Source organism: Bactrocera latifrons, unplaced genomic scaffold (assembly GCF_001853355.1).
Source record: "Bactrocera latifrons isolate USDA-ARS-PBARC rearing strain unplaced genomic scaffold, ASM185335v1 scaffold_110, whole genome shotgun sequence".
In the NCBI taxonomy this organism is placed as follows: domain Eukaryota; kingdom Metazoa; phylum Arthropoda; class Insecta; order Diptera; family Tephritidae; genus Bactrocera; species Bactrocera latifrons.
The window spans coordinates 280,356-297,882 of NW_017534520.1; the positions used below are offsets into that span (position 1 = coordinate 280,356).

Consider the following 17,527-nt stretch of genomic DNA (forward strand, 5'->3'; position numbering starts at 1 on the left):
AATAACTCAAGAGTGATTACCAGTATATTTTCAAATCAACACGAATAATTTACAGCGTGCAACTTTTAACTTTAACAGAAACTTCTGGTAGAACTATTAGGTAATTGAACGGAACTTAACCAATCAGTTGCTTTCAGGGTAGGAAATTAATTATAACTCGGTTCGATTTCGTTGACCTCTGCTCTCATGCCGAAAAATGTTGCGGAGTTTCCTACACCTTGAATAAAAGGATAAAAATATAATTGATTTAAACAAGCTCTTAATTTAGTTATTAATATTTTTTCGTATAATTAAAAAAGTTGAGTTTACGTCTTCATAGCGAAGAATGTTGACAGTTTTTTCCTGGTGTTTTCACAGCTTCCAAACCTTTTATTATATTATATTATATTGATTTCGATATGTAATCCAGTTGCCTTGGCAGGGTATCATTGCAGTCATGTCCCGTGCAGGCTTATGATATTTTTAAAGTATCCTTGTACTTACCTATAGGTTAATTGTCACCAAGAACAATTTTATTTTAGGTAACGTACCAGGCCAAGACGGTTTATTTTAAATTTAACCTTCTTCAGAATATTTGTATCTAAATTAGTATTTGTTGGCAACGCGACAACAGCAGTATATCAACACTGTAACAGCTGTTTGAAGCTGAAACGAACAAAACAAACAGAACTAAATATAAACAAAAAATTGTGCGCAAAATTTACAATTTAAATACTGTTGTGCATCGTAAAGGACTTATACATTGCTGTTGTGGTATTGTTGTAGAAATGAGATACAAATTAAATTAAACTGTCCAATAAGTGATAAATAATCATAGATAATAAGTTGATGCTTGAAGACAAAATACACAGATATTGTGAAATAACTGCCTCATAATTTAGTACGAAAATAAACCGCATACACAACAAAATAATTTTAAAAAACTTAAGTAAATATCGAAATGCATAAGAAAATTTTTTTATGTAAAATAGCAGTGGAGGATAACAGCGCAACTCAGCAGTCGATTGAGAACTATATGACTACATCGAATAGTTTTGAATGGGATGACAAAAAATGGACTAAGCTGTTCCCATTTCCAACGGATTTGCTTTCAAAACTAAATACAAATGTACATCATGTATTAACACTTGATAAATGTATCGATGAAATTAAGGCGGAAAACTTCCTTGCTGTTTCTTATAATATTAATAGAGCTGTGCCTTCATTAGAAGACCAGTACATTCTGTCAAATATATTTAAAAATTATAAAACTCCCATAGGAGAGGCAAAAGACATAGAAAATTTTAACGAAGAAAATGATGCCGCAGGTTCTAAACATAATTTAATACAAGAATATGTCACTACGGCGCTTTATGATACTTTATTTGAAAAACATTTAGAATTAAATAGTGGTAATAAACAAAAACTGCCAATTCTACCAGATAACTTTCGGCCCACACTATGCGATTACCAAGCGCGTACAGTTCATTGGCTATTAGAACGGGAAATGAATATCACAATTTTTCCAAATTACTATATCCAACTGCAGGCACGCGATGGGGAAACTACGGTATATAAGCATTTATTAAGTTGGCATATTCAAGAATCTGAACCCGCACCAATTAAGGTACCAGCTGGTGGCATACTTGCAGATGAGATGGGTTTGGGAAAAACGGTAGAGATGTTGGCATTATTACTATTACATCAACGACAATTATCAGATGCTACATCGTTCCCACGACAGTCGGATCTATGTAACAGGAATGGACCCGGATTTTTATCCGGCCAAGGACTGTCAACTCTGCAGAATTCTGCCGATACAACATCAGATACTACACCATCAGAGACCTTATACAATGAGGAGCCGGAGAAAAAACGTAAACGCCGTTCTACAAATTTATTTTGTATTTGCACAAGAAAAACAATGACTGAATTATGTACGTGCAAACGATGTAAATTTCAACAACATGCAAAATGTGTTGGTGGTTTCGATGTTAACGCCAACAATGATTCATATTTATGTCCTAACTGTTGGTACATAACAACGCAAAAGTCGTTGCTAAAAGCTGCAACCACATTCATTGTGACACCTCATACAATAAAAGGGCAATGGATATCTGAAATAAATAGACATGTTGCACCAGCTCTTAGAGTTTTCGATTACAATGAACTAGTGGCAGCCAATTGGATTAGTCCAAAAGAGTTGGCCACCTACGATGTGGTACTAACCGATTATTCTCTGTTGCGCCGTGAGATATATCACACCAGCGCTTATGTTTCCGATCGTGTAACACGAAATGAGCAACGCTCAATGCGTCGCTTGTCACCATTGCTTATGATCGAGTGGTGGCGGGTATGCCTTGATGAAGCACAAATGGTAGAATCAAATTCTACAAATGTGGCAGCTATGGTAAAACAACTGCCAGGTAAAAAACAAAGTTTTTTAAATTATTTGCATTTATTGTACACTATTTATTTCCAACAAGCAGCTATAAACCGCTGGGCCATTACTGGCACGCCCATACAACGCAGCATTGATGATTTGTGTGGTTTATTGGAATTTATCGGTTTCACAGAACCCTTAACGCCGCCAACTGGTTGGAAAGCATTAGTAGATGATTTCGTTATGCAGCAGAATGCTGTAAATGATCATGATAAAGCAGAATTGACACTTGTTGATGTTTTGCAACGTTGCATGTGGCGCACATGTAAATCTAAGGTCGATGCAGAACTGCAAATTCCACCACAGTCTGATCAGGTCCATCGCATAAGGTTGAGCAATTTGGAGAAATTATTTTATACTGAACAGCACGCGCTATGTGAGAGTAGTTTCCAGCATGTACTCCGAAAGCATTTGGGCAATGCTCAAGGCATATTAAAGATATCGCCGATAATAATGAAAATTGTGCGTATGCTGGCTTTAAGTAACTATTGTTTTATTATTTTTTTCTTTGTTTTGTACTTTGACAGATTCTACAGCCCTTGTTGAAGATACGTCAGTCATGTATCATACCAGTTGTAAACACGGGCAGTGGGCAACACAAAGGCTCGTCAAACGTGCCACAGAAACAATTTCTACAGCCAAAGGACTTGCATGCGCATCTGAAATACACAAATGAGTTTGAGTGTAAATCCGAATTGCGCACCATGGCTTCGTCATACAACGGTAAATGTGTAATTCTACAATAAAACACAATTGTAATTTTTTTTCTCATTTTGGTTTTGTTTATTTTTTTTTATATTCTAGGCATGGCCGCAATTTATTTTATAAGAGGAAATTATGAGCAATCTATTAAACACTATGAAATGGTGTTGCGTTTAGCGCGCGATTACAAAGACATCAACATTTCGTATGTTATATTAAATACAGTTTAGTTTCACCTTCGTAAATATTATTTTTGTTTTTATCATCCAGTGTCGACAGTTTGCTCCAAATTCACGCATTGCATAATATACAGCAAGCTTGTTACATCTCACCTGCCAAAGTCAAGCAATTGTCAGCCGACGTGCTGTCCAAATATGAGGAGGATTGCAACGCCTTAGAGTGGAAATATCTGGAACCCTATGCGAATACAATGACAACGATGCGTACGACTTGCAGCAATGCAGAAGACACGCTTGAACGGTTGGAGACGAACCTCGATGTACCACTATTAGAATTTACTAATATGCTAGCCGAAAAAATTAGCGAGGTTAATGACGCGTTTGCAATCGCGTTGTTGAATCGGTTTCGCGATGAATTTGCAACCGCTTTTGGTGGCAACCCGAAATTAGAACAATTACAAAGCATATCGGGTATGTTGTATATACTAGTAATGTGGTATCAAAAGGTCGAAGCCGCGCAAACGCATTTGAATAGGGAGTTTAAAAATTTGAAATTTTACACAATGAACGTAACCGTGCGCTCGAAAAATACACCAGCCATTTGGCGTGATATGACTAAATTTATACGCAGCGTCTATGACTGTCATCTCAATGATATACTTGTAAGTAAAAGATTTTGAGACTATAAATACCAAGGAAGAAAGAGGCAGGATTATGATAAACGCCATAAATGAAACGAACTTGCACTTCGTTCATAATATTAATTCATTTTTCTAACAAACTCTCTAAAAAACAAACCTCTGACTATTGTGGTAGTTTTTGTAATCCCTGTTTATATCATTTTTAATGCCAATATATTTTTATTTTTAATAAATATTATAAATGCAGGACGATAAAAAGGATCGTGAAAAGAACAAATCCAAGTTAAAATCGAAGAAGTCGAAACTTAAGTTGTGTAAACTTTGCCTAATTCGCAACGCTCTTAATGATTACGAATGTCTATTATTCAATAAGGTCGTTGATGAAGCCACTAACATGACGGAGGGTTTAGAAAATCCCTCTTTTGAAGTAGCGCTTATTAAAGGTTAGTATTTTGTGTACTAAAATCGTCAGAGCGGCTTTTTAATAATTTTCATTTTCTAATTTTCATAGTATTATTTGGCTTTTTGCGCACGAAAGGTGCTTTCATTAGTTTCTCGCAACAAATGGACAGACATTGGGAAGCCATTGAATGTCGTCAGCAGCTTTGTAAGAAGCTCATTAAATACTGGATCGAAATTGAATACACAGTAAAGGCCTATGATGAATTGGATATGTGTAAAATGCGAATTTCTCTGGCAGAAAATGAAGAGGAGAAGACACATTTCAAATTGCTTGATTATGAGGTTATTACTTTAATTTTACTTTATTTTCTTTGTGAAGATTTTATGAATCTCTGATTTTATGATTTACAAATGTACATTATATTTTGTTATTTACATTTTTTATATTACGTCCATAATGTTATTTTATATAGTGTTTTAAGTTATGATTTTTTCATGTATTTGAGGTTATGCATTCCCTTTAATGCATTTTAAGAGCTTGAGTGACGGCTTTTATTTTCCTTTATGACTTTTAAATTTTTGTTATTATGACTTTGGTTTTTTAATATTTTAATTGAAATTATGACAACTTAACGTTTTTGTGTTTTAAAATTTTACCAATTACTGTTATATTTTTCTAAGCACATCTATGAAAAATAAATGTATTTTCTGTTACCTGTAATTATACCCTAAATAGAGTATATAAAGTTGACTACGAAGTTTGTAGCATCCACAAGGCAACGTCGAAGACTATCCAGTTTATATAAAAGTTATCAGCGCGACCGGCCGCGTATATACGGGAACTAGTCTCTTACGTTTTGAGATATCGAGCTGAAAATTCGCAAACGTTTTCTTCTCCCAAAGAAGCTTTTCCCTTATCGGCACAGGTCCGATATCCTACCTCGAATAAAGCTGTCTTTCACATTGACCGATCATTATGAAGTCCGTGCATGAAAACTTTATTATGTGCAAAGATATCTTCACGAGATATGTATAATTTCCGAAGAAATTTTTCTGATCGAACCACTATAACATATAGATTTTGTACAAGTTGAGCGATTAAAATTAAGTTATTTCATAGGCAACTTTTTATTTGTGAAGGTTATTGTAGCTTCGGTACAGCCGAAGTTAAATTTTTTATTTTTATTTTTTAATATTTGTATTGTATTTATAACTAACGTTTTTAATTTTGAGTTTTTGAGATTATCTCTTTCATGATTTTTTCTTTTTAATTTTCTTATCATTTATACAAATCAATAGCAAAATCATATTTAGAATAAATATTCTTTTTAAAATCTTATTTTTACCGTAGCTGGACGACACTTTTTTAGAGCAGCAAATGAACCTGTACAACGCACAGCGACAGTTTGCTATGAAGCTTGCGCGTCTCAAGTACATAACACATTTGGAGGCTGATGCTGACACTGGACCATGCCCTATTTGTCAATCAGAAGACGAAAGTCGGGTATGTTAATTTGGTTTTTACACAAAACCCAAATTTTCCATGGCATTTACATAATTTAAAAAAAAAATGTTTAATTTAAAATTTCAGTACGCTGTATTGGAGTGCGGACACAATATATGTCTCCTTTGTTTACGAACAATACGTCAATATAATACACATCAGAAGCTATGTTGTCCGATTTGCCGCAATCATCAAAATTCAGAAAAGTAAAAGAAAACCTATATATTATTTAATTTACTATATACTTACATATACTTTATTAGGATTTATTACGTCACACGCACGCCCACAATCTCTGCGGAAACAAATATACAAGTCATCGGCGACTATTCGTCCAAAATTACCTATATTGTGCGCTTGATTTTAAAGCTGCAACATGATCACTCTAAAGACGTGCAGCCTTTAAAAATTTTAGTATTCTCACAATGGGCCGAAATTTTACATCCAATTGCAATGGCTTTAACACAAAATGGCATACGTCACCGCTTTAACTTGACGCCGCGCACAATTGAGGAATTTAAGGTAGCTAGTACATATTTTTGTATTTTTTTTTTTATAATTCAGACAATATTTCCTTCAGAACCCACAATTGGGCGTCACTTGTTTGCTGATGCCTTTGCACAGAGGATGCAATGGCTTAAACCTAATAGAGGCTACACATGTTTTTCTTGTCGAACCCATACTAAATCCCGGCGAGGAAGCGCAGGCCATTGGACGCGTCCATCGTTTCGGACAGACTAGGTAGTTACTTGCGTTTTGATATTGAAAAAAATGCTCATATTATTCTTTGTTATATGTAGATCAACAACGGTACATCGTTTTATTGTTTGTAATACGATAGAGGAGAATATATTCAATGTCGTTAATGCTGGCAAACAAAAGCAAGCGAATTGGGAATTCAAGCAATTGTCAGTGGAGAGCTTACGGAATCTGTTTCATTTAGAAAATGATGTTAGCGAGGAGTATATACCAAATGCAAGGGACCCAATAGATGTCACCTAAATATAGCGAACATTCCATTGACAACCGGCAGTTTGCCAACACAAATTTGTACGATACAACAATACTTCTCCAAATACTTAATTTCAAAAATTCGTTTTCGAAAAAGACCACTTGGAATTTAGTCTTAAATCAACTTTTAAGTTGAGTTTGAAATATGACTATAAAATTCAAATCTTGCCTACATATACATGTCAAAGTACATCCCATTAGATCTACGATTTCAATTTCTACGATGTACGAACTCCGCCTACAGAAAAAATAGTGAAGTTCGCTGCAAGCCTGCCTGTTGTACATATATACAAATATTTTAATTAACTGCCTCATACAGTTATTCAGTATTTCTTTTGTATGTATGCATTATTTTTTATCAATAAAAGATATAAAAAATGTATATTTATTTATATACTATACATCTATGTATATTTGCTAGCATTATTAAAGCAAATATTAAAAAATTAAAAAAGTTTGGAGAAATATTTTTTGCTGAGGTAAAAAAGAAAGATGGGTCACCGGGCTGAACTTTTCTCATTTTTTATTTTATATTTTACGACCAGTAGCCTGACTTTATCTCTTGGGAGATTGATTATGAGTTTAAACCTCTTGAGGTTGTAACCCTTCATTAGCAGCTTTGCGTGACGCAAGCCTGGAAGTTGTTGCCAATGTATCTCCCTACCCAYTGCTGCATCCTTGCGGAACTGTTCCTTTATGGTGTGGCGACCTACCGCTATGAAGGGTTCTGGCCCTACCATGTTGATGGATGCTGCAGCGCGGGCAAGCTCATCGGCCAGTTCGTTTCCAGCAATGCCTTTGTAGCCCGGCACCCAAATAAGGTGCACTTGGTTGCATTCTGCCAGACTATTCAGCCGATCTATACACTCCTGCACCAATAGCGATTTTACCTCGTATGATGAGATCGCCCCGAATGCCGCTTGGCTATCGCTTAGTATGGCTATACGTTCGTTGCGATAGCCGCGATGGAGGTTTAACTCTACGCACCGACTTATAGCAAATACTTCCGCTTGGAATATGCTCGGAAACCTTCCCATAGGTATGGAGAGTTTTGCACGTGGTCCTGCGACCCCTGCACCAATTCCCTCCGAAGTTTTCGAGCCGTCGGTGTACCACCTGATCGAGCTATCCCTGAGTAGTAACTCGAGAGCGGAGTCGCTCCAATCGGCCTTGTTGCCGAGTGTGATCTTAAACTTTTTAGTGAAGTTTAACTTTTTGGTAATGCACTCCCTAGGAAGAAGAGCCAGTGGTATGGTGCCGCTTAGCTCTTCCATACGTTGGGACGAGATCACTTTACCTTTGCCGGTTCCCTCTGCTGTCATTTGAAGTAGAGTGTGCTTGGCGACTTGACCAATTACTAGGTGCAGCGGGGTGAGCTCCAGCATGGCCTCAAGTGTCGCTGTCGGGCAGGTACGGACTGCTCCTGTCATACAGACACATGCAAGCCTTTGCAGTTTCGACAGTTTAAGTTTAACCGTCGATTGCAATGCTCTTGGTGCCCATACCACCGCTTCATAAGTTATAATTGGTCGCACTATCATAGTATACAACCAATTGATAATCCTTGGTTTGCACCCCCAGGATCTACCAGCCAGCCGGTTGCACACCATTAGTGCCTTTGTAGCTTTGACCATGGTCAGGTCGATGTGCTGCTTCCATCTCAGCGTGGAATCCAGCGTGASACCTAGGTATTTGACCATATTTGTCATCACTATCTCTCTGCCTCCGRGCGTYAAGTTCCTTAGGCCCGGCAGAGACCTGCGCCTCGTAAACGGGACGATGGTCGTTTTCAAGGGGYTGATGTTTAGTCCGACACTATTACACCAACCCTTGGCCTGACCTAGTCCCCTTTGTAAGAGATCGCAGAGAGTACTCACAAATTTTCCTCTGGCTATAATAACAATGTCGTCCGCATATCCTTGACAGCGGATTCCATTGTTAGTCAACAGCACCAGCAGCTCGTCCACGACTATGCTCCACAACAGGGGGGATAGCACGCCTTCCTGTGGGCAGCCCCTTGTAGTACTGAGACGAATACTGGTGCCTCCTGATGTGGTTTCAGCTATTCTGGTGCGCAGTACCGCCTCTATCCACCTGCGCATTGTAGGTGCCACATTACTTTTCTCCAGTGCCCTTACTACGCTCCCGTGGGACGCGTTGTCAAAGGCACCTTCGATGTATAAGAAGGCGCATAACGTCATCTCCCCGGAGTCCAGCGAGTTCTGTATCTCCGAGGTTTGCTGGTAAAGGGCGGTGTTCGTCGATCTGCCTGCTCTGTACGCATGCTGATTTGCATGCAGGGGTGCAGTTATAAGAGCCTTCGATCTTATTTCCTGGTCTATGATCTTTTCCATGATTTTTAGCAAGAAGGAGGTTAGCAGTAATTGTTAAAAACACTCTTAAATTTTAAAAACTTGATAACGTGAATTTAGTAAATATACAAGCTGCAGCTATTCAAATTAAATGTATGCATATTGATGTATGTTGTTGTTGTAACGGCAGAATTGACAGTCCTTGCCAAAGGAAAAAAGTAGAAAGAATGCGAGGGGTAGGGTTCGAATCCATGACCTCTGGATCCGTAAGCAAGCGCTTTGCCATTACACCATGCGGCTTGTGGAATACGCAAGTGTGGGGAGCGGAGATCAATTACGCGCCGCGCACCTTCCATTCACGTTCGCTCGGCTATGAGTCGAGCAGCTCCGAGCCGAGCCGGAAGAACATACCGTATATTAGGAATCAACCCAGTGTTTCTAAAGAATTGCATTTACATTTTGCAATCTCTCCGTCACTAGTCATCTGTGCTCGACCTGAGTGAGTTGCGCTTTGACCGGAAATACTACCAATTTTTGTTTTTCAAATGGCACTTACATATTTTTTCCTTGATTTTGGAATAGGAACTAATTATCCTATACAATAACGTAAAACGACTAATGGCAAGTTTCCATGGATATTATAAATAGGAACCTTGATGTGTAGTTGATATTGCTAGATTAGGATACAATTTTCAAATACTATTTTCTTGGAATTTATGCACATTGTATATTATTCTAGAGGGGAATGAATGTTTATTCCAAAACTGAAGAAAAAACATGTATGTGTCGTTTGAAAGACAAAAATTGTTAGTATTTCCGGCTAAACCGTATGTTATACCGAAAATCAGAAAGCACCTTCCGATAGTCCTCATTGTCTATGGAAAACAAAATCTACAATTTGCACAATTTTACATCATTGCATCATATGTTATTGAAAAAAGCATGCGTTTTGTCACCTGGATCACAGATGAACACAGATTATGGCTGACTGCCCTATAGCACAACACACGGCACGGCCGGCAGTGGGCACAGAAACAGGACTGACAGATTCGCACTAATAGCGTGGCGCCCCCGATTTCTGGAATAGCACATCCACGGGTGCCCTTGCTTTGTGCGCGCCTCGCGACGATTACATTCGCACTGGCACGTGTGGTACTGCCGCATTGCTGCCCACTGCACTGGCTGCAGTTTTTTCGGTCCGTTCGCGCCCTATGTCTCTTGTTTCGCCCGCCGTGRATGACGCGCCAGTTTCAGACGGTAGCTCTTTCGGACGCTCAGCAACCGATATTTCGTCAGGCGTATGTAGGCTCAACCTACGTTGCGCCTCTGCGACTGTTGCGCCCGTGGCGGGTGCCACCTTCGCCACGTCCTAGTTACGGCTCTGGTCCTTGGCCGGATAAAAATCCGCGTCCGTTCCGGTTTTCGTAGACCCGACTGTCGTGGGAACGGCATATTGATGTATCTATAGCAGCGGTGTACCTTATATGACTATAAAAAATTCTTTCAAAGTCTCGGTAACCACTTTATTGCTGGAGGGGACTATAACGCTAAGCATCCTTGGTGGGGATCTAGACTGAGTAACTGAGCTATTTAAATGTATAACAAAGTTCAATTACTGAACTATTTCTACAGGAAAACCTACATTCTGGCCTAGTGACCTTCGAAAAAGACCGGACCTGTTAGATTTTGTTGTGTATAAAGGTATATCACAACACCAACTCCACATTAAGGAGAGCTTTGATTTAAACTCTGATCATTCACCAATATTTGTAACTTTTGGGACTACTGTGTCATGTATGGAAAAACCATATAAGATTATTACGCAAAATACAGATATAGCAGTATTTAGAAACTGGCTTGTGAATCGAACTAGTTTAGATATACCCCTAAAATCTGGCGATGAGATTGACTTAGCAGTTGAAAATCTTAAAAATACTATTCATGAGCTGGGATTTCTTTTCACTTCACAATCAAGTGTTACCGAAGTTAAAAAACCATTTCTTCCCCTTGAATTAAGGGAGCGTTCAAGTATTACGTAACGCAATTTTTGAAGATTTTTTACACCCCCCTCCCCCCTCGTAATGGACCGTAACGTTTTTTTGTCAACTTCATCTTCATCGAGCCAGTCAGCATCCTCTGACGATGTTTCATAACTACGCACAATGCAGAGAAACTCATTTGCCCTTCTGGCAGCAAGGCGCTGCGGCCGTACTCTAGTTTCACAATTGTCTTGGACAATCTTGCCATGCACGTAACGACAGTGCATTTGAACACTCCTGTGAGATGTGAAATAGATCCCACATTTTGGACATACTTTATTTTTAGGTCGGATTGTACAGATGGACAAAAGAAGTCGTAAGGCATCTGCTTAAACCTTTCTAGAGGAGGTGACAGATCAAGTGACAACCTCACAAGAAGTGTTGAAAACTTGGATGTTCCCTTGTCTGGCAAACTGGGTACTACGAGCTTGCTTGGGGTTTGAAGTATTGGGCAAGGTGGCGGCATGAAAGTATCCGTAAACACAGATTTCAATGCACTTCTCGGTGGCGAACAGCAGGATTCATCCGCGCATTTTATAACCTGTAAAAAATATTGCGATTCACGGACGTGAACGCTATACCACGCCAGATTTGGTTCTGCTGGATCCTGCATGCTATCTTCGGGCTGTCTATACTCCGCCGAAACGTCGTAATTGTCAATTTTCATTTCTCTCCACACTTCTGCAAGTGTTTCTCCAGCGTGCTGAGAATTGCGTTTTTCCAAATCAACATCCGTAGTAATTCCTTTGTTGTCGAGATGAGAACCAAAATGTTCATGAGGCAGAATGACCCCTGCCAGTCGTTTGCTGAGGGGAGCCATGCGRCGCTCAACTCGGTTATATGCGCTCCGCCCAGGAGCATTAGTCGCTATAAACAGGGCGTCCAAGTTGTATTTTTTAAAATGTTCAATCGCAAAGTTTTTCTTATGGATATGTATGTCGGCCCGCTGTACCCAACAGCTTCTTCCTTACCGGAATTTTTTTGGTTCCACGTTGACGCCGGCATATACAGAAGGAATAAGTTTGTGCCTCTCTGCCACGACCCAGTCATGATCAGGTAAAAGTATTCTGTATTCCATATGCATTAGAAGAGGGCTCTGACTTTTCACTGCCGGTAAACCTATTGGTACACGTGCCTTATCATCTTGTGAGAGAACGAATACTTGCTGCGGTCCCAGAAGCGACGCGAGAGATTCCAATGACCTGATTGTAGCAGTGCAAAATTCCCCGTCCTCGTGCTTTTTGTGCATCTCGGTCTGTGGTCTTGCTAACTTTACGGGTACGGTACGTACGTGCCTTCTTCCCTCTTGAGTGTTAGAAACGCGTGGGAGTAAATGAAGATATGTGCCGCTTCGAGAAATTTTGAATCCCGTTAACAACAGCCCCTTATGCAGGTCGGACAGAGTGAGACAACTCCTAATCATCTCTGTTCGGCGGCGTTCACCAGCAGCGCTGCCATGAATGGCAATATTTATTATGGTCTCTAGGAGAGCAGGTTGCGAGTCAACTAAAGGGGGCTGTCCAGAGCTAGTTCGAGGTTGTGCTGCAGGAGGATTGTTTCTCTGACGTTCAGTTTTCTCCAGTTTTTCTTTGGCTCGAAATTTTTTTGCACGTTTAGCAGTCTCTTTTTTCTTTAAACATTTTTCTTCTTCTTTCAACTCTTTGCGTAGCTTTTTTATTTCGTCGTGAACATCATCTTTAGCTATTCGAGTGTCCCTTGCTTCAGTAAGAACATTTATTCTCTGTTGCAGTAGACTAATTTTTTTCATAAGATCATCTTGAGCCGGTTTGCTTGTAACATTTTTAGTGAAGCCCGAATCAATCAAAGACGTATGTGGTTCCGTAGACGGTGTCTGCACAATTTCCTCATCAGTATTCCGACTTTGTTCATCGTGGGTATCGCTCATCTGTCCTTTAACGGCAGTGCTTTTATGTCCAGTGACTGCGACAATCGATTCCATATGAGATGAAGCTACAACACCCGAATCCTATAGAAATCAAGATGTTAACATTAGAAATAGGTAATATTGGCACATGCGATAAAAAGGAACATAATATACAAGCAGATGCAMCTGTTTTTGTTGAAGAGCAAGTGAAGTCGAGGGAACATTGGGCCTAAGCGTGCCTGGGCGTGGTGCTGGCGTGCTTGAAGTTTCCATAAGTAGCTAGAAATAAATAATACTTATGAACTTATGACCAGTTTTTGAAAAATCAAGATTTGTATTACATATTATAATACTTGTCATAATTACGTTTTATAAGTAAACTTACCTGTGTAAAATAACTAAGCATTGTTGCTTTCTTCTTCGTGGCCTTCACCTTCAACTGTCGTATAATATCATTTATATGTTCTATAAATTTTTATTTATTTTTTAGTTTTTCTTTAGCCATTTTCCAAATATCGTTGGCAATTTTTTGACACAGTTGCGCTGGCAAGTTAGCATGAGAGCCTTTATAGGCCAAGAACAGCTGATGATACAAAACTCCCTCTTTTGAAGACATTACAGTATTCGAACACTAAAATTCACTTTAATAACACCAACTACAGCGATGAGCATCTGCATAAACACTAACGAATACTGACAACAATAACCACATTAAATGAGGTACAATACAATCTAGTGATTCTCCGTAAAACGTAAACGAAAAGGGTTGCCATCTTTTGAGTTTTAATTCGCTATTTTCTTATTTAGCAAAAGAAATAATGTTACGTAACGTGTTGTTTTACGAGACCCCCCTCCCCCCAAATTGCGTTACGTAATACCTGAACGTTCCCTAAGACGGCTAATAAAAGAGAAAAGACTACTCAGGAAAAGGTGGCAAATTAGTCGGAGTCCTCTTGACAAAAGAGTTTTGAACAAGACAACCAATGATTTGAAGTCCAAACTGCGAGAAATAAAAGATCAAGAAACATCAGAGTACCTAAGGAATTTAGATCCCCATGCAAACAACCCTGAACATAATCGGTGGATGGTAACCAAATATCTAAAGAGACCCACTAGAAGAAACACGATTATAGAAAATAGTTATGGTCACAGGTGCAGAGATAATCAAGAGAAAGATGAAGCTTTTGCTTATCATTTACATTCAGTTTTTAGACCAAATGTAATTCCAGATAATGAAAACACTACTGAAATACAAAACTTCCTAGAATCGCCTTGCCAGATGAGCCTGCCTATTCGAAGAATTTCTATCAAGGAAGTAACGACTGAGATAAAGAAAATTAAACTTAATAAATCGCCTGGTTTTGATAAAATTGATGGTCTTACTTGTAGACACCTGCCCAAAAAATGTATCAGACTACTTACTTACATCTACAATGCTATGCTCAGACTCGACCACTATCCAAGTCAATAGAAATACGCTGAAATAATAATGATCCAAAACCCAATAAACCGGAGCACTGCCCTTCTTCACACCGTCCATTTAGTTTAGTGGTGACCTTCTCTAAGATATTTGAAAAGATATTTTTAAAGAGAATGTTATCTGTTTTAGAGGACCAAAACATATTACCTCAACACCAGTTTGGGTTTAGAAGGGGGCATGGAACTCCTGAGCAATGTCATCGAATTGTTAAAATTATCACAAATGCTTTCGAATGTAAGCAATACTGCAGGGGTCTTTTTAGATGTTAAACAAGCATTTGATAAAGTATGGCACCCAGGGTTACTTTACAAAATAAAAAAAATGGTTTCCAGCGCCTTACTACTTACTTATAAAATCATTTTTAAGCAATCGTACCTTCCATGTTAAGGAAAAATATGCATTTTCTGAGCTTTATTTGATTGACACTGGAGTTCCCCAAGGGAGCGTCTTGGGCCCCGTGTTATATACAATATTTACAGCTGACCTACCGATCGCTAATGGCTTAGAGGTAGCAAATTATGCTGATGATACGGCATTTATCGAGATCAGTTTTAATCCTAGTGTGGCCTCACTTCACTTACAAGAAAAAACTTAATATTGTTGAAAAATTGCTAAAGAATTGGAAGATAGAAATAAATACACAGAAATCTGTTCAAATAACGTTTACGTTAATTACTGAGAAATGTCCCCCCGTAACGTTAAATGGCTCCATAATACCTGAAAGTGAAACTGTGAAATACCTTGGTATTTAATTGGACAGACGACTCACTTGGAAGATACACATAAAAGAAAAAACGAAGCAACTCAAATTTAAAACTAAAAAAATGTACTGTCTTTTAGGTCAGCGATCTCAACTTAGCCTTGAAAATGAAGTACGACTTTACAAGTCAATCCTTAAGCCAATATGGACGTATGCAATGCAGTTATGGGGTACGGCGAGTATATCCAACATTGAAATCCTCCAAAGATATCAATCGAAACTTTAAGAAGCATTGTAAGTGTTCCTTGGTTTGTGAGCAACTTCGAAATCCATAAAGACTTAAATATACCTTTTATTAAAGACGAAATCAGCAAATCTTGGCGAAAGTATTTGGATAAATTGTCTAATCATGAAAACTTACTGCAATAAGTTTACTAGACTACAGTATGGATGTTAGACGTTTAAAACGAACTCACATTTTGGATCTTCCATATAGATTTTAAGTAGTTTTAAGAAGTTTAAGCAAATAAATAATTTACGAATATATCGATTAGTCTCAATGGAGAACAATCAATCCTGTCACTATTAATGTATTTAAAAAATTTGCTGATTGTCATTTGATAGATTGCGAATAAATATATATTAAAAAAAAATATTATGATTATTTTAAATTTTAATATTTTCTTTGTTTTTATTTAATTATTTTATAATTATTCTTTTGATTTATTATTTTGTATTTACTTGGATATATTTGATTTTTACTGATTCTTAAAATAGAAAAACTGTAACGAATTATTTCTTAAGTAACCATGAACTCAGAATGAAGGCAACCCAAGTAAGCCAATACAAAGAAAGCTCACCACACTGATATTTGTATTTGCAAGCTTCGTAATTTGCGTGACGATTCTCAAAAGCAAGGAACCGTGAAAACTTAATTCGATTTAATTTCTCAATGAAAAATTGTGCAAAAATGTTGTGAATTCAGCAAAGTATACTCAGTCGTAATGAAAATTGAATTACCTGTGTGGAATAACTACGCCAATTTTAGTTCGAATACATATATAATTTTGGCGCAAACGTAGCGCTTTGTGATGCTCCTCTAAAGTATTGCAGCAAAAATTACACAGACGCAAACAAATTGTAAAATGGCATTGACCGTAGTGAAATATCGCAAGGCTGGGAGTAGTGAAACTACTGCTTCCGGCGCACCAACTCCAGCGATATTAATAAAAAGCAAATTGCAGCCTCAACAGCAACAACAAATTGCAAAGGTTTGTTAATTTCCAATCTAAAAATGCAGAATAGAGTGTGCATATGAATATGTGTGTGTCAATGTGTTCTCGGTGCTTACAGCAAAGGTTTTTATTGTATGAAAGTGGTTGCGCATTAAAAGTTTGTAACTTTTAGTGTTTTTTCCATTTTAATAAGCTTCTAAAAAAAGACTTCGTGATTTGGCATATTTGTAAAAAAGTTGCTATTTTTAAATAGATAAACCAGCGATGCCCTTAATAAAATTCTCTGCATTCGGTTTGGAACTTTGATACCTCACAATTTTTTCGGCAGGGTTGATTTGATTTGCGTGAATTGTCTCTTTCATTTATTCAATATTTGGTTTTATACCGGACTTCTGTGATGCAATCACAATTCTTTAAATTTGAGATTTTAAATTAGAGACAATTTTTGACGTGAAACGATTTTCCAACTTAGTACGAGATTTTCACAAAAATACAATGCACATTTGCAAACGAACAGGTCTAATCAGCTGTTATGTTTCGTTATTTAAAGATGTATATAAACTTAACTGAAAATAAAAATGTCGATAACAAATATTAAACTTTTTATATCACAGTCAAAAATCACAATAACCAATCAAAAGATATTTTTATTTTTATTTATTTATTTAAAAGAGAAACAATTATAAATAATTACCTCACTTACGAGCTAAAGCACTGGCTGCCAGGGCCTTCGGCTTAAGTATACATTAAGTTCTAGGTGTATTATGTTAGTATATGAGAAGATGATCGTTTAAAGAAGAAGAAATAATGATATATATTGTGTATACAACWTTTAGGATATCTATTTTTAAGATCTTAAGGATAGTGGTTATACTTATGTATTTTTATATATTTAATTTAGAAAGTGCTACAAATTTTGCAATTAGGTTAATACTACGGTCATTTGTCGCTTTGAGATAGTCAGATGGTTTAGTGTTATTGAACAATGAAAGTCGTATCTGTTGTAGGTCTGGGC

At 37.7% G+C, this 17,527-nt stretch overlaps 3 protein-coding genes across 3 annotated transcripts in view; 2 read left to right on the forward strand and 1 right to left on the reverse strand.

The window, feature by feature from the left end:
- The first annotated feature begins 699 nt into the window (after positions 1-699).
- On the forward strand, positions 700-7,243 carry LOC108973581 (E3 ubiquitin-protein ligase SHPRH). Its single transcript, XM_018940950.1, has 12 exons — positions 700-2,405; positions 2,469-2,884; positions 2,950-3,145; positions 3,227-3,329; positions 3,395-3,965; positions 4,192-4,387; positions 4,456-4,688; positions 5,698-5,850; positions 5,938-6,056; positions 6,114-6,372; positions 6,431-6,591; positions 6,651-7,243. Exons 1-12 carry the CDS (start codon positions 941-943, stop codon positions 6,850-6,852), a joined length of 4,074 nt encoding a protein of 1,357 aa, XP_018796495.1. The 5' UTR covers positions 700-940; the 3' UTR covers positions 6,853-7,243.
- A 1,368-nt stretch (positions 7,244-8,611) lies between these two features.
- On the reverse strand, positions 8,612-13,762 carry LOC108973590. The gene is made up of 3 exons (XM_018940963.1): positions 13,483-13,762; positions 13,272-13,376; positions 8,612-13,199 (listed from the first exon to the last, which is right to left on the reverse strand). Exons 1-3 carry the CDS (start codon positions 13,501-13,503, stop codon positions 12,180-12,182), a joined length of 1,146 nt encoding a protein of 381 aa, XP_018796508.1. The 5' UTR covers positions 13,504-13,762; the 3' UTR covers positions 8,612-12,179.
- Positions 13,763-16,138: 2,376 nt separating this feature from the next.
- The window catches only part of LOC108973776, a 4,969-nt gene continuing 3,580 nt past the window's right edge, over positions 16,139-17,527 (forward strand). The window contains exon 1 of the mRNA XM_018941257.1: positions 16,139-16,548. Coding sequence (XP_018796802.1) covers positions 16,423-16,548 — 126 coding nt within the window. The 5' untranslated portion in view covers positions 16,139-16,422. The remainder of the gene's footprint in view (positions 16,549-17,527) is intronic.

Coding starts and splice junctions, on each gene's coding strand:
- LOC108973581 (XM_018940950.1), top strand. CDS start 941: ATGCATAAGAAAATTTTTTTATGTAAAATAGCAGTGGAGGATAACAGC. Junction 6,373..6,430: donor GCACAATTGAGGAATTTAAG/GTAGCTAGTACA, acceptor TATTTCCTTCAG/AACCCACAATTGGGCGTCAC. Junction 6,592..6,650: donor CATCGTTTCGGACAGACTAG/GTAGTTACTTGC, acceptor TGTTATATGTAG/ATCAACAACGGTACATCGTT.